Source organism: Asterias amurensis, chromosome 1, assembly GCF_032118995.1.
Source record: "Asterias amurensis chromosome 1, ASM3211899v1".
In the NCBI taxonomy this organism is placed as follows: domain Eukaryota; kingdom Metazoa; phylum Echinodermata; class Asteroidea; order Forcipulatida; family Asteriidae; genus Asterias; species Asterias amurensis.
The window spans coordinates 32709074-32731809 of NC_092648.1; the positions used below are offsets into that span (position 1 = coordinate 32709074).

The following is a 22736-nucleotide window of genomic DNA, read 5'->3' on the forward strand; positions in this document are numbered from 1 at the left end:
TGTGGTGTTGTATTTTTGCTGCTTAAGAAAAGATAGTCCAGCTGTTCTATTGTTGTTGTCGTTCTAGTGAAAACGTCAAGAAATAATCAAATTGAACACTCATCGTGGAAACCTTGTGATTGATTGAATCCCAGGTATATCACACTTACAACAAGGACGGGAAAAATTAAGGTGTACCGAGGACGTTCTTGCTTTGCTTATGTGTACTAAACCAATGAAGACATCGCTAAAAAGCCAGGTTTATACTTCCTGCGAATGCGAAGCGAATTTTGACGTCACATGGATGTTTTCCAGGCAAATGTTTCACAGGAAGAGAACACAGTTTTACTGTTGCGAATCTGCCTTGCAAATTTGTGATGTCAAAATTTGTATAGCATTCTGAATCTTATCCGCAGGAAGTATGAACCAGCCGTCGATTTCACAAAGAGTTAGGACTCGTCTTATCTTGCGTTAGGACGAGCCTAACTTAGGGTCAATCTTAAGGTCTGCATGCTACAATGCAGGGTTGGGACTCGTCCTAAGTCCTAAGATTAGTCTCAAGTTAGGAAGAGTTTTGTGGAAGGCTTTTTATGTTCCTTTGTTTATTTTGACCCATTGGAGGGCACTGCATGTTTTCCTACAATCTCTCTTTATATTGGTCAGTTACAGGTTTTAGGAAAACTTCAACAGAGAGACCTTCCTTTTCATCTACATCTATTTTGAACAAGGGTTGATAACATGGAGCTGCTTAGCACTCAGATCTTGCTTAGCAGCAAAGATGGGTTACAAGCTGATTATGGTTGGTTCCCTCATTCATTTTTTTGCTGATCCAGTAAGATCTTCTGCTTGGTGGCTCGATCGTTGGTAGTGGTGGTAATTTGAAAGTATTTATGATTTCAAGTATTCTAAAGGTAGGTTTTATGAAAGTATGGAATATGTAAATTGATATATGAATTCAATACAGAGGGGTGGTTTAAGGGAGTTTTTTTGTGTGTATATTTTGCATTATGGCTGAGCGAGTTGGTATACAAATCTATAAATGGAAATGGCGCGAGATTTAATATAAAGGAACTAAGAAGGCTTTTTGGATGATTTGTTTAATTTTGATGTGTTTGGTACCAAGCTACCGACGGAAGGCCACTGTCATCATGCAAAGTGCTAATTGTAGGTGTGGTATAGTTGCAATGTGCTGAAATGGAGATCAATCGTATTAAAGTCTCAGTCGGTGAGCCGTGGCACTGTCCAGTGGCATAACAAGGATTACCCAACCATGAAATGGCAGTGGAAGATTTAGTCTTTAAGTGATTTAGATGTATTCTTTGTTTGTTTAGGGTTTTTCCTTTCGTTATTCTTCATATTTGTAATTTTTAATGTGTTTTTTTCGATTTCCAAGACTTGGGGTAACTCTTTCAAGCGATAGGTAAGCCTTTCTGGAAGGTCTTGCAGATTAGTTGACAACATACATGCTATATACACGAGATGTACTTGCGATTAAGTTTCAATCCATCGGAAGCTCTGGGCTTTCATGCAGTTGTGACCGAAACAAAACCTACAACTACATTTGAAAACATTTCACTTATGACATGGTAAAAAGTCGTCGTGCTCCACAAGTAGATAAGACATACTATGATGTCATCCTGGGTTTACCCATAACCTTTTGAGTAACTTCAAACAAAAATAGTGGAAATATACTCAACTTTGACAAAGGTTCCCTCGTGGTGAAACTGTTTTGATATCACTTTGTGTTGACAACATTTTGTATTTATCATTGACATTGGCATCGTGTATGGACCTGCTATCAGGTACTGAACATTTTGTATTGTAACATGTTTGTACAACATGTACTTCATTCTGCAGATCTGTCTGTACAATGGCCATATAAAAAATATTGCTTGTTAAAAATGTACATTATAAACTGGTGTCCCACTAGTCTCTGCCTCGGCCGATAAATCTTCCTAAATTAATGTTTATGAGAGTGAAAGTGTACACGGCGCTATTGTTTCACTGGGCTCATCTGAAGAAAGCAAAACAAACTGTTGTCTATGTGAACCTTAGAGTAAAATTGAAAAATGAAACCTGTCTCGTCATGGCCACTCCCTTGATGACTGTTTTATATCAAAGAGGGCAGTATTGATAAGACTTGACACAAAATTGAAGGTTTCTTGCAGTTGATTGTCTTCTCAATGTCATTTCAGTGTTGACATCTTTACAGATTACATCAGAAGTCAATGTTGTATAGCTACGAGGTAAACATTTTCTTGCAAAGCATATTATTCATTTTGCTTAGCAAAAAAAAACGGTTACAGGCTACAATTCAATTCAATTCAACATTTGATTAGTCATGACTATTCCAAGGTGATTGTTAAAAAGCAACTGAATTTGTTGAGGACTACTACCTTTGTAAAACAGGCTCTACATGTGAGAGAGTGGAACCCTACTTGTGTTTGTGTGTTTTTTGTGAGAACAGGGAATGTTTGGCCATACCCAAACTGGCAGCCTCGGCTTTTTTTTTTTTTTTTTTTTTTTTTTTTTTTTTATGCAAGTCGCCAGACACACAAGGCCTGAAGGCCACTTCAAGGTGTGGGCTACAATTTTTTTTTTTCCAGAGGCCGTTGCCACCTACTCCTAGGGCTGAAACAGGGTTACCCCTTTTACAGTCCATACAGATGTAGGCTTGGGTATATCATCAATCTGAAGCCTGTCCGGTAGAGCAGAAAGCACTACCTCCGCAATTTTACTAAGCAAGTGTCTCGACCGGGATTCAAACCCACACTCTGCTGATCAAACACCAGAGCTTGAATCCGGTGCTCTTAACTGCTCGGCCATGACACGCCACAAGCCATGGCTTCAGCTACATGTATAGCTGTTGCTAAGCCATTGCTTTGGACGTCCCATACTTAACACATGAAGACACAGCAATCCAGTCGTAGCCGTAGCCACTAATTCTGACACAACCTCACTATGAATTAATTCAATGGTTCCAATATGCCCTAGAAATCTAAAATATTATTTGAAATTGTAAACTTTTGGGCTGCAGGTAATAACTGATAATTTAATTTCTTTGTTTCTTTAAATTTGTTGTAAAGTTTTTTTTTTTCCTTTCCTTGTCTCAGTTTGAGATGTGTCTTTGTTTGTATATGTAGCTGGATTTTTATAATTTAGTTTTCCCAAAATTAAATGAAATATGGGGCCAAAATTATTATTATTTAAAGCAACTCCCTCGGAAATGATTTTATAGTGTAAGATTTTTGTTTATATTTGAATCGTCATTTTATGATCTTGGCCCAACGTCATGGCACAGCTTAAGGGCCAGTCACACTGCAGCGATAACGAAAACGGTAACCATCCCGACGCAAAGAGAACACATTCTATTGGTTGAACTGCTCCGCACAGAATATGCGCACACTTATTCAACCAATCGAAGGCGTGCCTTGTTTACGTGATTGTATCGTTTTTTATCGCTACAGTGTGACTTGTCCTTTAGCGTTGAGTTCGTTGCTTATAAGGTGCCAAAAAAAGCATGTGATTCTATGGGTTATGAGCGCAGAATTGGGCGGTAAACGGTGCCATGAAATTGTACCCAGGAGTGTTAAAGAGAACCAATTCTGCAGACCAATAGTAACCTTTAAAACTAACAATCAGGATTGTTCTCAAACCCACTTCTCGCTCTCTGATTTTGTATAATTATTTCCTCTTGTAGATTGTGTCATTTATAACATGGTGTCGGGACATGAACTGTGTATCGACATCAAGTACACTTGAGTATGTCAAACCCTCCAGTATTTTGCTCAGGATATGGTGGCCAGTTTGCAAAAATTATAGAATGTTGATAGTGAGCGGCCATCTTGGTTTGCAGAATTGAGAATTCTTCAGGATTGAGACTAATAAAACTTGTTTTCCCATCACGTTTTCAGGTAGAGTTTATTTAAGCATGTTCTGATCATTCGTAGTTTTTTTCTCATTGATTCTGCACAGTCTCTTCCACAATGACAGATTCAAAAGAGAATCTAATATTCTATATGTACATTTAGATTGAAAATTGAAATTCACTCCTTCGATAAATGTGTCCAAAGTTCAATGATTAAATTTGGAAGTAGATTCACATGGTGCAAAGTTTTTTTTTTAAGTTCACTTTTTTTTCTGTAGTGTTTTGGGAAGTCGAAGGGAAGGTACAACATTTGTGAGGTATCGATTGCAAAATGATCAAGTTAAGAGAGCTTTAGCTGTTGTTGTGCTTGGTCGCCAGTCATTAAGGGAAGAATTGTTAAGTGTAAAATATATTTGAAACAATTTTATTTTTTTGAGGAAAAATGTATCAGTGAGTCAAGTATCTGTTTGATTTGTCTGTTTGGCTTGTAATGCCATTGTCACCCTGTAAAGTTGCCTTTGCTGGCTTGAATATTTGCCCAGCAGACAGTTCAGGGGCCATTTGTCATGCGATGAATTTCTTGCTAAGTGAAATCGGCCCCAGGTCTGGTCTTTGAATGTACAATAACGGAAAATAAATAACATCGGTGAGCATTGACTCGGCTAGTCTGTTGCATATATTGTTTTAATTTTATGTTACATTTTTTACGTACTACCAGTGTTGTACCTTCCCAGACATAGTGTTTTTTATATATTGTGTTCGGTCAGTATTGCCACGGCTGTATTAAGGGGACTGGAGCCGGATTGCAGGGTTACTGGTCAGCAAATTTGTCAGCTTAAACGAAAATGGTGTCTGTATAAGCTATTTTGTACTAAGACATGGATTTGCTTATTTGTAAACAACTGTATGACATTTGGACCAGGGCACACTTTCATAAAGCTGCTTTTCTGCTAAGCAGCAATAAGCAGGATACCGGTCAATAATGCTACATGTGAATAGGTATTTTACCTTGTAACCATGTTCTGGTAAGCATGCTTTTGTTGTGCTTTGTGCTTATAATAAGCAGCTCTATAAAATTGGGCCCGAGTCTCTGTTTTTTGTAAAGTGGTTTTCTTGTTAAAACCAAGTACTGTAAGGAGGTGACATATATTGGCAGCTCTAACTACCAATCACAAGGTAGCTTATTTATTGACATTCCAGGCACTGTGTAGTTTTAATATGACTTGCCAACTGTCAAAAGTACAAACATAAAAAATAAGATCCGTTGTGTGGAAGTAGGAAGGCTCTGTGTCCTATAACTGAAAATTGAAAGGAAAAAGATATATTATTAATAACACTCACAGTCTTTCTTAAAAAGGTAGAAGATAAACATGTGTACAATGTAAATGGTCCAAACAGATTAATGTTGCAAGTACAAGAAAGTGTCATTGTACACGCTTAATTTTAGTCTGAGCTGAAAGTGTTAAGTACCTCTATTGGGGAATTTCATAGAAAGCTTTAAGGAACATGTTGCCTTGGATCGGTCGAGTTGGTCTATTTGAAAAGCGTTTGTAACCGTATGTTATAAAATGCATATGGGTAGAAAGATGTTGTAAAAGTAGAATACAATGATCCACACAAACATGCCTCGAAATTGCACGGTTTTCCTTTTACCTCGATGACTAACACGGTCAGCCATTTGTAAATGGCTGACCGTGTTAGTTCACATAGTAAAAGAACCACGCAACATCAGCTGCACTCCAGGCAGGTTTACATACGGATTCATTTCATTGCAAAGCTACATTAAAGGAACACGTTGCCTTGGATCGGACGAGTTGGTCTATGAAAAGCGTTTGAAACCGTTTGTAATGAAATGCATATGGTTAGAAAGATAGTTTAAAAGTAGAATATAATGATCCACACAAGTATCACTCAAAATTGCACGGTTTTCATTGTACGTCGCGAAATAACATGGTCGGCCATTTATGGGAGTCAAATTTTTGACTCCCATAAATGGCCGACCGTGTTTGTCGACGAGGTAAAACGAAAACCACGCAATTTCGAGGCATATTTGTGTAGATCATTGTATTCTACTTTTACAACATCTTTCTAACCATAACGATTTTATAACAAACGGTTACAGAACGCTTTTCAAAGACCAACTCGACCGATCCAAGGCAACGTGTTCCTTTAAAGGCAGTGGACACTATTGGTAATTGTCAATAACCAGTCTCCTCACTATGTGTATCTCAACATATGCATAATATAACAAACCTGTGAAAGTTTGAGCTCAATTGGTCGTAGAAGTTGCGAGATAAAATGAAAGAAAAAACACCCTACTCACATGAAGTTGTGTGCTTTCAGATGCTTGATTTCAGAGGGAGCGGTTTCTCATAATGTTTTATACTATCAACAGCTCACCATTACACGTTACCAAATAAGTTCTTATGCTAATAATTATTTTGAGTAATTACCAGTACTAATAGTGTCCACTGCCTTTAAAGGAACACGTTGCCTTGGATCGGGCGAGTTGGTCTTTGAAAAGCGTTCTGTAACCGTTTTTTATAAAATGCATATGGGTAGAAAGATGTTGTAAAAGTAGAATACAATGATCCACACAAACATGCCTCGAAATTGCGTGGTTTTCCTTTTACCTCGTCGACTAACACTTCGGCCATTTATGGGGGTCAAAATTTTGACTCCCATAAATGGCCGACCATGTTAGTTCGCACAGTAGAAGGAAAACCACGCAATTTCGAGGCAAACTTGTGTGGATCATTGTATTCTACTTTTAAAACATCTTTCCAACCATATGCATTTTATAAAAAACGGTTACAAACGCTTTTGTTTTGACAAACTCGTCCGATCCAAGGCAACGTGTTCCTTTGATTACCCAGCAAACAAGCTTGTCCTTTACTGCTACAGTTTTACGAATGACATTGTACTGTAATCCTTCAGAACTTAGCTGGGGAACAAAAAACTAAGAATATCGGATTCTTCTGCCGACAGCTATTTATATGAAATGCAATGTCAGCATGAAGATAATAGTGTCAGTACTGTGGAGTGCATGTTTTTTCAAAGTGGTTTGAAAAGTACTGCAATTTTATGACAAGTTGGTTGTCTCTAAGTTGCCCAACAAAAACTTTGGTGGCCTCGACACTTATGTCCAAAGGCATTGATCAGAAGTTTGGCCAGGGTAATGATAGTAACACTGGCGATTGTTGTGTGCTTCACCAACTATTATTGTGATGTGTTTAATTTATCCCCTTTTTGTTTTGGTTCAGTCATATTCAGTCACTACGAAAGGACATGTTATATTGCCTATCGTCTTAACGGTGGTAGAATTGATCAAATTAGAAGTACGTTTATGTATCAAAGATTATAGTGTTGTACTATGGTGGTAGATTGATAAATCAAGTTTATAAACACAAAGCTCCCCTCAAAACTACTGTGCTAGTTAGAGACGTTTCTTTGTATGGATTTTTTTATATATATATATTTGTGTATATTTTATGTTGAACCTTGTAAATATAATGAAGTGGAGCTTAATGTTACATTTTATCAGTACGATGTTTGTATAGAAAATGGGATGGTTTAAAAAATATGAGAAATAAAAACGTGTACTCATGTCATTTTTTAGAAAAGTTTTGACTTGGCTGTTTTTGTTAGTGTTGGGTATTTATTTGATTTTTGTGGTCTTTGATACCTAGTTCCAACTTCGTTGGTACTCTACATGGAACATTAAACCCAGCCGATTCCTACAGTATATCATGGCAGTGGTAGGATTGGAGACTTGTTGAGACTAACAGGTGTCCTAGGCACCCCACTGACAGGTCTTTTTCTATTATTGTCATCGAGAATAATAAAAAGGACCTGTGAGTCCGACTCCTGCCATCATCTCAATATCTCCATTGACCCAATTCGCCCGACATCATCCTTGATAAACCTCGTTATTCCTACTGTTTTACTTTATGGTATTCAAATGAGGCGATGCCGATGCAACTTGCACCGCATTGCGCGATTTCATAGAGCAGCTTCATGAAATAAGGCCCCAATATTGACAAGCAATTTTCATCCAAAAATGGCCGGAACCATTGGCAAGAAAGTAACTGCATGACAGAACGGGTATATAAGAGTTGTACTGTATCCTTAAAACTCCAGCGAAAAACTTGTGCAACTAGATTTAGCGTAGTCAAGGTCTGTATTTAATTTGGGAGGGGGGAATCTATAACATTTCAAAGGGTTAGAATTTAACACGTACTTAGTTACATAAAGACCCTAGACTTTTAGATTTCAGATGAAGTTGAAAAGTTTATTTATATTAGAAACAAATGTAACAGAAATACAAATTTGAATAATTTTAGTTTGCCTCATAACAGTAATAGATTAATGTATCTCTTGGACAACCAAATTGGACGGTTTTGTGCATAAAAAAGCACCAAATATATCCTCAGAACACACATTTTCATTTACATGTCATTAATATTTTATCAGACACAACAAGCCATGCATGTGATTAGAATGTAAGTAATCAGTTCTCAATAATACAAAATTATCTAAATATCATCAACATGTTGGAAGAAATCAAGGAATCAGTGGACGGAAACTGCAAAATTACTTCATAGTATTTATATTTAACAGCATATTAAAATACTATTTAAAACTTAAAACTACCACAAATTATTAATAAATACAGATGGGCCAGAATGTACAAATCTGACGGTGTTTTAATGCAGAAATTAAGTTTTGCATTGTAAAAGTTGTCTTCCATTGTCTCCTTGGATACAGCGGATTAGTTCCGTGGACGGATTAAGACAAATCTAAATTATGAAAACTATACAAATTATATTTACAATTCAAGCTTTAACCTTAATGGGGCACACCGGTGTGCCCCTTTAAAGCAAGGCACCGAGAGAAAAATAATCACTGTGGACTAAAACCACTCAGGTCTGTTCCAGTAAAATTTGATAAATATGGAAGGAATGTACTAATTAGCAGGGTTTGCCTTGAACGTTGACAGTGACTTGCCAGCGGGACCACTCAACTTGTCACTTCTCTCATTTGCTAGCTTTTCATTGTCCATAGTTAATACTTCACAGGGATGCTGGAGAGAAATTTGACTAGTCCCAAGGTGTTGTACTGGCATTTTTGGTTATTACACAGACCACTGTTAAAGAAGAACACTACTTAAAATCTATAGTTGGTTCTTGAAACACATGAAGTTGTGTAGTTGAAACCTAAACAACATGATGTAAAGCCAACAGAGCAAAATTTCTTTTAAACTGAATGTTCTTGAACTATTCACAATTTTGATTATCAAATTTGCATGTACAATGCCAAAGCATGTGCAATAAGGCCGCTAAAGGTGGGATGAGATTATCTTTTGTAGGACAGAATAACTCCCATAATGGAGGAAATAAACCAACCCAGGATTTGGGTCAAAGCTTAACTGAAATCATGGACACTACTCTGGTATTTTGTCCTCTTCTGCTCCAAGGAATGTGTCTGCCCTATTTTTAAGAAAAACAGGAGAGGGCGACAAACTAATCCACTTGTGGATTATTCCGGAAAAGATACTCCGCCTGTAGAAACAAAAATAAAACAATAATGAATCAATGATTTAGTTATGAATGGTGGGGGGCATAATAGAAAAGTAAGATAAAAACAGGATTTCCAACCAAATGTTCAAGTTATTTTCAGGATAAGCAAACAACAGCTGAATGCCAGTAACAAGCAATATGCAACAAAATTAAAATTTGGTTGGTAATCGAGGAAGAAATTTCATGCTTAGCAAATTTTTGTGCTTCCAGGCTTTATAAAATTGGGTCCTGGCCTGAGTGACTACATGCAGGGCTTACCAGGTAGTCAATGGCATCATCAGGTCTGACTTTACAGCATTCTATCAACCCTTGTGTGAGTGAAGGCATGACGTGTTTCATCAGGTAGTTACGTAGTGGGATAGATTGATTCTCAAGAAGCTCTGTCTCTTGACGTTTCACTTCATCGAGTCTGTCAGCCTGGATGGAAGAAAGGGAGGAAAAACAATGAACATTTTATTCAGTGGTTTTCAGAAGAGGGCAGCAGACCCTTCATCAAAACTGTCTTGGTCATATTGGCCACTGCCTTTTGAACAATCTTCCCTGCTCAGGGGTCAAAAGTAGGTGTAATTTTATGGTAGTCAGCAGGGCTAGTAATCCAGAATTTTGCATAGCACGGTTGAGATTTTGGTACCTCGAAAAACACATTATGTCTTGAGTCACGGCACAAAGTTTACATACACCATTAGCACAGTTCATTGCTGTTTGTAATGTTGATTTTTGCATTATTTTTCCACTAGCCATTGGGTCCATCAAACTGGATAAATGAGTAGCCCGGCTGTAAATCTGGTAGTCCCGGGCTAGCGGCAACTTCGACCTCTGCTGCTACATTCAGGCATCCACCTAAGCTGGTATGATCAAGAAATTGCTAAAAACTGAACTATTGATTCTCAATGCCTCTTGCGAAAAAAAAACGGGGGAAAAAAAAACAATATATGCATCCATATGTAAATTTATCACTAATGTAAATGTGCATGAAAGGGTTAATAAAGAACAGACAAAATAAATTGTCTTCTTACCCATTCTTTCTCCCGTTGCTCCCTGAGTGCCACCTCCTGTGCCTCTTGCCTCTCTTTCTCTTCCTTCTCCTCCTGCTCTTTCTTCACTCTCTTCTCTGTCTCAATGCGTTCCATCTCGTCAACCTCCTCCGGGGTGGGGCCATAGTTACGAGGCTCCCCCATGATCTTAATCATCTGCTCCACAATAGTGGCATTGTTGACATCTACCTCCTTAGTAACATCTGTGAGTGAGAATTGACTTGGCATTAGATTTGTTTATGACACTTGATAGGCTCAAAACAGACACCAAATCTTTACATGATATGGAAATCCTTTGCTCTTCGTCTCCGAGCATGCTTGGTAATCTATAGTATTAAGAAAAAGCGCAAAATTATAATGTTCCCGTAGGCACACGCCCACAATCCATTGGACCACTGGAACGCTCTGTTGACCGCATCATTGTGTTGAAGTATTGGAGCAAACCTACACAAGTAATATGCGCATTAGTATTTTGAATGTTTCAATGGACTGTTCCACCAGTCTAATGGATTTATCCATGAGGATGGGCTGGAATACTTATCCGATCCAACTTCAACATTCCTACCGTTCCACCTTAAAATTCCATGTCAGTATAAAATAATGAGAAGAAAAAAAACATTGACAGATTTTATCACTATATACTGACCCCTTAGACCAATGTCACACAGGGTCTGTGTGAGTGTTCCTTTTGTACAAGCCACACATTTTCTCTTTACTTACCCACGTGCTCCGGATGGATTTCCAGCTCGTCAAAGTAGTTCAGCACAGTTGTGTCTTCCTCATTCACAGACCGGAACTCTGTCAATCTACGGATCAAACCTTCCTCGTTGTTGTGGGTGCCGGCCACTAGACCCTCCGGTAAGTTCATGACTCGCTTCTTGAGGAAGTCGTCCTGGGCCTCCAAGGAGATGACTACCTCTGGCATGGACAGCTTGTCAAAGACAGGCACTTTGCTGCTATCGTCTTGTTCTTCTTCATCTTCAGCTGTAGTACGAGAGGTTAAAGAAAATACATGAGAGCCATTGCTGACAAAAAAGTCTTTAACTGTGATCCACGTCTTTAGGAGGTCAAGTTGAGCATTAGAGAGATTTCACAAGTCTATGGATACACATACAGATACCGATTCGTCGACACTTTGTGTGTTCACATGACGTGTATCCACGACTATCGTATTTTGCATACATGTTTCAACGGAAATGGAGCTCATACACGTCGTAGAAAAACAGTGTTTTGCAGACTTTTAGCTGTCTTTTTGCCCAGATCAAAAACATTTCCAATGTAATTGCTTGCACTGGTATCGTGCTTGGTACAGACAAAAAATTGTTAGTCATTTGCAAGCAAATCGGGGAAAAACACTCATGATGAATGCAAGCACACTCAAGTGACACATAGCTATATTTTGCATAACAAAATCCAACACGCGGCTGACGTGAACGGATACGGTTATCATTCATATCCATATCTGTACCTGTTTCCGCACGCATGCGAAACCTCTCTATAACTGTCTGAGGAACCATTGTCTTACCTGCGAATAGCTCCTTGGCCTGTTCCATGGTCTTAGGGAATCCATCTAAGACAAAGCCTTGGTTCTGGCACGGCATGGAGTGAAGCTTGTCCCGATAAAAACGAAGGATGTACTGATCTTCAATCCGACCTAAGAAACATAACACAAAGCAGCTTGAATGGTAATCACAGTCATTCAATACAAACAAGCTTGATAGGTTTAAATTATTTTTGATCTTTGTATCCAATATTTGTGACGATTCTGAGAATGGCCAGCCATGAACACCAGCAGACTGTCCTGTAGCTGCCTTTTCCTTATGACTGTAACGGGAGTCCAGTCACTCAAAACACCACCTCTGCTCCTTCAAGGTCCTACAGGCTTCAGCTATTCCAATTCATCTCATTATCTGACTAGTGTAAATTGTAGTGAGACATGGCTGAGCAATCAAGCACACAAGACTCAAGCCCTGGTGTGGGTTCGAGTCCCGTTCATGACACTGGTGTCCTTAAGCAAGACACTTCACTATTATTGCTTGATCCTGATGGGACGTAAAGCTGTTAAACTCGTTGTGTACACGTCTACGTTTTCCTCATAGAAGTGGCCCTTACTAGAGGAAAATTGCATAGTACCCCTCTAACAGTCTAAGGGGGAAGTTCCCATTACACTTATCATCAAGCGAAGTTCCCATTACACTTATCATCAAGCGAAGTTCCCATTACACTTATCATCAAGAGAAGGGGTTCGACTTTTATATCCAGTGTGTAGCATGAACAGGCAATGCACCTATCGTGATACCCCTTCATTTCACTCATACACAGAGAAACAACAGGTTCTGGAAAACATGGCTTGTAACATCCCTTTCTTGGAGTATTAAGTAACCCCGATTCCAGACCTTTGTCCATTTGTTGTACAAATATGTTGTACAAGAATGGACATACCACCACTTCATTGTCTTTCATTAAAGGAACACGTTGCCTTGGATCGGTTGAGCTGGTCTTTGAAAAGCGTTATTAACCGTTTTTTTATAAAATGCATATGGTTAGAAAGATGTTGTAAAAGTAGAATACAATGATCCACACAAACGTGCATAAAAATTGCACGGTTCTCCTTTTATTTGTCGACTACCACGGTCGGCCATTCATTTATTTTGACACCCATAAATGGCCGACCGTGTTAGTCGACGAGGTAAAAGGAGAACCGTGCAATTTTGATGCACGTTTGTGTGGATCATTGTATTCTACTTTTAAAACATCTTTCCAATCATATGCATTTTATAACAATTGGCTACAAACGCTTTTTATAGACCAACTCGTCCAATCCAAGGCAACAGGTTTCCTTTAAGGAATCCACTTTTTTTAAGGACCAAAACTCATTTATTTGGAAAGTCTTACCATTATTTGACTCTTTACTCTCCATGATTGCTTCCAGTAATTCTTGATCTTCTTGTGCCTTGCCATCGTCATCTTCATTCTCATCAGAGTCGGCTCTTGCTGCACTCTTCTCCTATAACATCAACATCAAGTCCATCTTAGTTAACAAAGTTACATTTTCTTCACCAAACAGTATTTATTGGTCAAAGTATAAAACTAACAAGTAGGCCTCTAGGCCAATTAAAGGAACACGTTGCCTTGGATCGGTCGAGTTGGTCTTTGAAAAGTGTTTGTAACTGTTTGTTATAAAATGCATATGATTAGAAAGATGTTTTAAAAGTAGAATATGATGATCCACACAAGTATCACTCAAAATTGCGTGGTTTTCCTTTACCTCGTCCACTATCACGGTCGGCCATTTATGGGAGTCAAATTTTTTACTCCCATAAATGACCGTGTTAGTTCGCAAAGTAAAAGGAAAACCATGCAGTTTCGAGGCAAATTTGTGTGGATCATTGTATTCTACTTTTAAAACATCTTTCTATAACCATATGCATTTTATAACAAACGGTTACAAACGCTTTTCAAAGACTAACCCGACCGATCCAAGGCAACGTAAATGAAATGACTCAGGTCTACTGCAAGGTGTTTTTAAAAAACTTTAAAAAACTTTACTTTATGATTCAATTCAAATGATTTTTGCAAATGATGCATACTGTTGATAAAGAATTAATAATTATTCTCCTTACCAGGATTTCAATGGCTTCATCAATGACATCTTTAATCTTGATGTGATGAAGTTTGTAATGTTTACACAGGGCTGCCGTAACACAGGTCTTCCCCACGGCTGGCGGGCCCAGAACACAACCTCGCATTGGCTGAAAGGCAACAAAAAAGAAAGAATTGAAAGATTTCAATGGTCAAAGGAAATAATCAGCATGCTTCAATAAGATACGGATAGATTCCGCAGTTTTTGAAACAGAGTAGTATTTCTGCATTCAATAGGAATGGAGCTTTGTAACTGTATTCAAGGCAGAGTTCAAACAGGTGGCTGCGGCTATGGCTGGATTGTTATAATGTGTTGAAGTATAGACCGTTCTTATCAACACCCATAGCAACAGTTGTAGCCACCAATTCGGTACGGCTTGAGGCTACGGAATGGACAAATTTGTATAGTGGTGTATACAAATATTTTAAACATATGAAATAACACGGTGCAATTCCAAGCTTTATAGGTCATTGGAAAATTTGAGAAAATAACTTTCATTTGTGGAGAAATTGAAATCTAAATTATTCAAATCATGCAACAGTTTGATGTCTGGCAGGAGAAGTGGGCCATGGGAATAATTGAAATATCTACAATTAAAAACAGTATTATAATTTTGGGGAAAATATAGCTAATCACACAAAATTAGGGGAAATCAACAAAACTACTGCCATTAATGGATCCTTGATAGTTTTGTAAATCTTGAAGAAACCTAGAGGCTTTAATAATGATTGAACTTACCAGGAGCCCTCTGGTGGCTTTGAATTCTTGAATAATTTGAGTGATATTCTCAATAACTCCTCTCTCCGATACCCAATGAATATTCATGTTCTCCTTGGTGTACACTCCATCCATCCTCAAATTGGTCAACAACATGTCAAAGTCTTGTTGCTGTATGGGTGACACAATAAATGTGATGAGATCAAGCAAAATGAGTCGTTTGTCGACCCTGGACTCGATTTCACAGAGCAATAAAATTCATCGAAAGACAATATTAGCATGGTGATTTGTATTGAGACATCACACTTTGTAAATTCAGAATGTGATTCGGTCGTTGGACTGCCAATTTTCAAACGTTTTTAAATAAACCATAAACCATCAACAATTTTTCTCTTCTATTTAGCATTCGAAAAGAGCTGTTAATAACCCGTCAGTGATACCACCCTTAGTAGACAATAGATATGAGAGAATGCGAGAGATGTGAGAGAATGACATCTTTCTCTGTGAAACCCAACCCCAAGGCAACTGGAATTCATCAAATCCAAAACCCTGGAATCTCGAGGATTTTATTACTCATTTAGTTGCGAAGCTGCCATCATTTGCAACTCGCAATCAGGGAGATACTGACTGCCTTCATATTCTATTCAAAGAAGTATAAGCTAGTTGTTTTATTTCATGCTCCATTCTTTACAACACTCATTTGTTTGCCTCTAAATATTTGTCTTTATGACAGACTTGACATAATTTTCACTTTGAAAAAGGGCACTTCCATTGAAAAAATCTTTAAAATCTTTGGAAAACTTATACAGAGGCCACGGCCCCCTTGTAATCCTAGGTCTTGCACTACACTAGACTCAGCCGTCATACATGATCTCATAGCTTCGGTTTAATAGGGGCTCATAAAGAATCAACGGTCTTAACTTACCGAAAGCCCTTTGCTTAGCAAGGCATCTTCTTTGGTGATGTGTTTCACTTTGCCTGTTCCCAGATTGGTGCTGATGCACTGGATACAAAAACAAACAAGCACTAGGTTTATTATCAGGGTTACCTCAGTTTACATAATTAAAAGTAGTTAACATTTTAACAAAAACTACACAAGTTATACTTATATTGCCTAACAAATAGAACTCCCATAATTTTACCTTAAAGGCAGTGGACACTATTGGTAATAAGTCAAAATAATTATTAGCATAAAACCTTACTTGATAACAAGTAATGGGGAGAGGTTGATAGTATAAAACATTGTGAGAAACGGCTCCCTCTGAAGTAATTTTCTGAAGTAGTTTTCCACGAATTTGATTTCGAGACCTCAGAACTAGAATTTGAGGTCTCCAAATCAAGCATCTAAAAGCACACAACTTTGTGTGACAAGGGTGTTTTTTCTTTCATTATTATCTCGCAACTTCGACGACCAATTGAGTTCAAATTTTCACAGGTTTGTTATTTGAAGCATATGTTGAGATTCACCAAGTGAGAAGACTGGTCTTTGACAATTACCAATAGTGTCCATTGTCTTTAAATCTTTATTTTCATCTATAAATGCTTAACATAAATGCTGAAATAGAAGAACATGAGCAGAATAAGAGCAGAATAAGAAGATGCTGATAAAATCTTTAAACAAATCTGTAGTAACCTTGACAATATCTTCCAATGAGTTCTGGGAGTCATCTACGGCTAAGAGATACCTGGTTTTGGGTCGAGCGTCTGCTATGTTCTGGATCACACTGTCAGGAAAAAACAGACCAAAGCATGTCAATATCAAAGCTACTTTTAATATATTATTCCATGGTAAAGCCTACAGTCAGATTCAAACTTCACATGTTTCAAGCGAAATACGTGCCGGAAACAAACCAGTATGCCCTGTCGTCCAAGTGTGGCATAGAGAAATTCACTGTGCTTTCAAAATCACATGAAGTATAAACCAGGCTTATGTTTTTTATGGTAGCTTCTTTTCACTTAGATTTTGATTCTCTTTGACTTTTATGCCAGTCAATCTAAATGAAGTTTCCTCATCTTGCCTGCAATGGACTTGTGGACTAGGTGAACAATAAGCAGCACCCATCTCCCAAGATGCTACCCACACTTAGTGATAGAGCCTTCATTACTGCTGCTCCCAAACTTTGGAGTAAACTAACAAAATCTCTTCGTACTCAACAACTGTTTTAAACTTGTTAAAACAAGTTCAAAACACTGCTCAAAACTCACCTGGGGTGGATTTCAAAAAGAGTTAGGACTAGTCCTAACTTAGGACTAGTCCTAGGAGATATCAAAAACGTATAGCTAGTCCTAAGTTAGGAAGAGTAACTCGTCCTAACTCAAGATAAGACTAGTCTTAACTCTTTGTGAAATCCACCCCTGTTCTGTTAACAACATCTCTGTCAAGCGCATTTGAACATGTATATATATGGAAAATGCGCTGTATAAATACATCATTATTATTGTTATTACACAGGACAACTGCCACAATAATGCCAACTTCTTTGAGGTGGCTAGGGTAGCTATGTAAAAAATATGCAAGAGTTCTCAATCTTACCCAGCCAGATCTTTGACATGAATAGTGGGGAGGATGTTCATTCCATTGCCAAAGCATTGAAGAGCTTCCACCTCACCGTGCCAGGCAGCCTGCAACCCAAGAAAACGAACAACATTTTGGTTTAAAACGTGTTTTGCTGTTTTTGTTTTGTTTTAAAAGGTTGTCTCGCCAGCGTCACAACCATATAGGGAGGAGAGCAGCAACCCCCTTTTCCACCCCACCCCAATCCCAAGTGAGATTGAAAACAATGCCCAAATGAATGTTTCAATACATCAAACAGCCTTCTCAAAATGTCTTTGCCCAAGCTTGCCACCCCCAAATGAAAATTAAATTTGTATAGGTTAGTTTAATTGTATATATATGGTAAATGTCCTTATTTTTATATAGGATTAAAACAATTGACTGGTTGCAAAAACTTTGACTTAAAAAAACCCATTTATCATTTTTGTAAATTAATATGTTAATTTTGCATTAGAGATACCACATATAATTTGTTTTTCGCCCTTACACTTAAGCCCAACTGATAATATGCATGGGGATTTTTTTTGCCTCAGATTTCCAGAAATTACTGAGTCAACTGCTTGTTTCACATGGGTGAAAATTATGGCAAAAAAACAAATATTATTTTTTGATATTAACAAGAGCTTACCTTGAACAAATAGTGGAAGATGTTTTCACCACCACCGTATGTCAGTCCAGATGCAACAACGTAGGTCACAAACTTAGCCTTGTTCTGACGGGATAAAGTTGAAATCACAAAAACTAATCAAAACAATGGGGTTTTGAGGTTTTTTTCTTTAGAATCACCACAATTTCTTCAAAGAGATTTATCATGGTGTTTACCACAACTCTTAACTTTAAGATTATTTCCCCACAGTACAAATTACTTGCATTGTGACACATGCGTGCTTAGCACCATAAAAGTGCTCAAAAGTTTTAAACAAGAGTGCGAGCCAAATAGCCAATTTATCTAGGGAGCCAATTACTGTTATTTTTCAGCATTCACTTCTAGGGGTTAGTGACAAGAGGTATTAATACAGCACGCTGCCCATGGTAGCGAGGCTGAGGGGTTAGTGATGAGAGGTACTGATACAGCTTGCTGCTCATGGTATAAAGGATTGATAAGCAATGTATACTCAGTACTTTCCAGAAGAAAAGTTTTGGTATACAGTGCTTATAAAACATTACAGTTGGTGTAAAATAATATATATAATTTAAAAACTGTTACAGGAATCTCGCATTCTTAGTTCGCACACAAAGCAAGCCAATCGCAGCTTAATGAATTGCATTTACTCATAAATAGTTGACTAATAATCAAACATCCTGAAATCAATAATTAATTCTGACTGTGCAGTCTCACATTAATAATAATAATGATAATATCAAAGTCTTAATATCAAAGTCTTAATATAGCGCATTTTCTAAACTTACCGTTTTGCCCAGTTTAATAACAAGCTTCTCAGCGCTAGTGTGAGCCTTGAAGTTGCTATGTGCTTTCCGTCGTCTGTAATCCTCCTCAGTAAATGGGATCTCAGGATCATCCTTGTGAAAAAAAAAATTAAAAATTGAGATTCATTGCTCATCAAAACATTCTTTTGGTTAATGTTTGTAGAAAGTTTTTATGATCATGTTCATTACGAATTGACATCAAGTAAATTGACATGAGTTTCGACTGATCGTTTTGGTTTAAGGTTTTTCAAGTAATAATTTCTCTGGGGATAACTAATTATTTTGATACCGTACAGGGCCCAATTTCGTAGAGCTGCTTAGGCAGAAAATAATGCTCAACAATTTTCTGCTAAGCAGAATTGAGCAGGATACCAGTCACAAATGGTACTTGTGACATCGTAGTTTGGCTGGTAACCTTAATCTGTTAAGAGTAACTTTGTTATGCTTAGCTACTTTTTGCGCTTAAGCAGCTCAATGAAATTGGGCCAAGATTTTGAAATGGCCTTTCGTCACCGGGCACGCTCAGTGGTCTTGTGAATAAAGATACCTGTTCTAAAGTGCAGAGATTGTGGGTCTGAATTCCACCTGAGTGGCTGTGGATTATTTATTCACAGGACTCTGGGAAAGCACCGAGTGTCACAAATCAGTGTATGGTAAAATTAAAACTCAAGTTCTTCATATAAAATTATGGAGCAGTCAACAAGTTAGTGTAAATAATGGCTGGACGTTTCGACTCTAGCAGGAGTCTTTCTTGAAGGCTAAATGACAACACAACAAACATGAACAGTGAGAAAGACTCTGCTAGGGTCAAAACATCAGGCCATTAACTATTTGTTTTGCATTTATACCTTAGATCCCTTTGGTTGGTAAGCAGTTTGCAACAGCAAAGTCTATTTTCTCGCAAATGAAATACTGAGATTTCTACAACTTTTTTAAACATAATTTTATCGGATGCAGGCTACTGATATCATCTGCATTTAATAAACCACAGCTGATGATATTGAATGGAGAGACAGTAGGAGGGTTAAATAAAGTTTGGCTGATGCACTGATAACACTAAGAATATAAGATCATTTAGTTTTATTTCTGGAATTGTTAATAGAGAAGATTTTGGCAAGAATGGAAGCTTACTGGATCTACAGGCTTGCTCTTGGCCCACGTCATGACGTTTGAGATCAGCACGAACATCTTTGGAGATTCAAAACGATCCAGCTCTGCGTGTAATGCTGCATGAAGGAAAAGAAAGTTAAAATGACAGTGAGTGTTTTATCAGAAAATTCGATTGACCTAAAGATTCAAAGGTGAGCTTCTACATTAAATTGGCTCCACTTTCAAAATGAATTAGAAAGATCCGAGATGAGAGATGACAGGGGAGAGCTTGCCAAAGAGGGACAGCGTTTTTATTTACTTTCAGTTGTTCACTGTAATAACCATTAACCAGCGGATGCCCCAATTAAAAGCTGAACTCTTATGCAGTGCACAACAGAGATCTAACAAACTGGCAATTGTGTAAAAACGCTAAATGAATCTTGAAAACAATAAATCATGGTGCTTTCTTTGAGAACGTTGGTTGTCTTGGCTTTGTTTAGCATCTAAAAGTCTCTCAGTAAAATCGTTTTGGGTCAGAGTTCATTGGTCTTTGACCTCACCTGAAACAGCCCATGAAGCTTCGTCAATCTGACTAGGGTCCTCATTGATGTCATAAACAACAACATCACACTCTGCAAGATGTTCCAACATGTGCTCCTTCTCAGGGAACTACAAGTAAACAAAAACAAAACAAATAAGAATACTGAAGATGTGATTTAACAAGGAAGCTGGGTCCCGGATACAATCTTTATATTTGTTTTTTTTCAAATTAGGCACAATTATGACATAATAGAGGTATTTGCCTTTTTAGCAACCAATTAAACATTTAAAGGTTTCTTTGAGATTTCAAACCAAATATTTTAACAAAACTTTTGTTCACAATACAAATACAATACAATACAATGGGCTTTTATATAGCGCTATTTCATTTAGACCACAGCGCTAATGCTTTTTTAGGTATGACGGATCCAATCTCCAAGTTTTATCCCTGAATCAACAACAGTGTGGATGACATTATGGCAACATGACAAAATATTAATTTTAGTTTTTACCCATACACCGATGTGTGTTAGCACTGTATACTCAGTACTTCCCCGAGTCCTGTGAAAAAATATCACAGGCATATTACTCGGGTGGGATTCGAACCCATGACCCTTGCAATTCTAGAGCAGTGTCTTACCAACTAGACTACCGAGATTGCCCGGTAGCTAGAGGCAGTTCGTATCTTATTATATGACAAAATAACTAAATAACTAAACTCAAACTCACACTGACAATTTCTTGCACCCAAGCTGGTTTTGGCTTATTGCGATTCTTGAGGGATCCAATGATGTGATAGGTTCCTATCTTTGGTGGACCAACGACGTCGCTCTGTACAGAAACATCATCTTCTTCTTCCTCCTCTATTTCCTCCAGAGACGCCCCAACGACACAATTGGATAGGTACTGCAGACAAGGAAGGTTAGAAAACCTGGGTAAAAGCGTATACCGGACCTTATACTCAAAACAAACAAGACATCTTCTGTATGCCTGTAGACCTTATCCCGTTTCCACCTGACTGACAAAAGGAACTGTGATTAAACCCACAATACCTTTTGTCCATTTAACACAATCAGCCAGGGCCCAGGCAGATTGGTGATGAATTTCAGTATTTATCTACCCATCTATCTATGCTGGTACACGTCAACGCGCTTTTCAGCAACCTTTCTTGGGCATCTCTACCTTTGAGCTTCTTGTCATTTTAAGATGTAGGTAAAAAAAACTTGTTTATCGCAATTCGTACACAAGACAAGATAATTCATTATGTTTTGACATAATTTCGCTATTTTTAAATATGGAAACAGTTTACGTCCATCTGACCATAAGGTTTTCTAAGTGTGTGTTATTTAAAATCATCAAACTAAAAAAATTAGTTAATAGTTGCGAGGGTGCGTACTCCACGTTACTGATTATCTTTTGCTCCACACAACACAGCTAGCGCAGAAATTCAGCGCTTGCAGAGTAAGCAGAAAATCATAAAATGGTGATCGTAAGCCATGAAATTGGGCCCAGTTTCCATTGGTTGTCTGTCTGCTTGTGGTGGGAGAGGGGGCGGTGGGGGGGGGGGGGTTGACTAGAACTAGATTGATTTTTTTATTATTTTTTTTTACGTTAACAGCTTCATTTGCCATGGGCATGTTGGGCCTATTCACTATTATGTTTATTTTTAAAATACTCATTTTATTTAATAATAAAGATTTAATTTCGGTTAACCATCTAAAACACATGAAAAAGTGATGAATGATTCGAAACAACAAAAACACGAAACAGTTGGTTGCTGACTTACTTTCCCAATATTTTTGCCATGATAGCAATCGACATGGTTGACAAAAATGCGCTTGCTTGATGGCTTCGCAGTCGTCTCTGACTCTTCGTCTGCCATTGTCGGTGAAAGGTGTGATTTACGCTGTCAATTTGCTCTCTAAATCGAGATGAAGGACCAGGTTTTAGTTACTACGCGCAAGTGGTTGATGTACCCCTTGTCGCTATGAAAGTCACGTGACATAACACTGTCTTACTGCTATTTCATCAAGAGAGGGCGCTATTTAAATGAAAAGTGGGAAAGTCATCACAACAAATAAATGCAGTGTGATGTGTTCTTCCTCCATGGTAGTAGACAGAGGCTGGCTGATGGGCGAGACTGCTGCATGCAATAACGGTCATCAATTTTTTACTTTTCGTGCCGATCGAGAACTTCAAAAGTTCGACAGTTTAAGAGCCACTTCGACAACGAATGAATTATTTAATGAACGATTTTGTGTAATTTCTTTGGGGGTATTGTTTTTCCAAAATAATACTCTTGAAA

General features: G+C 37.9%; 1 protein-coding gene across 1 annotated transcript; it reads right to left on the reverse strand.

The window, feature by feature from the left end:
- Nucleotides 1-8261: 8261 nt before the first annotated feature.
- LOC139937190 (adenylate kinase 7-like) lies at nt 8262-22407 on the reverse strand. Its single transcript, XM_071932256.1, has 17 exons — nt 22218-22407; nt 21161-21337; nt 20452-20560; nt 19934-20028; nt 18785-18895; nt 18003-18086; nt 17354-17442; nt 16454-16544; nt 15746-15823; nt 14842-14991; nt 14084-14212; nt 13356-13467; nt 11986-12114; nt 11181-11444; nt 10443-10663; nt 9685-9843; nt 8262-9408 (listed from the first exon to the last, which is right to left on the reverse strand). The coding sequence occupies exons 1-17, from the start codon at nt 22311-22313 to the stop codon at nt 9370-9372; spliced, it is 2133 nt and encodes a 710-aa protein (XP_071788357.1). The 5' UTR covers nt 22314-22407; the 3' UTR covers nt 8262-9369.
- Nucleotides 22408-22736: the final 329 nt, after the last annotated feature.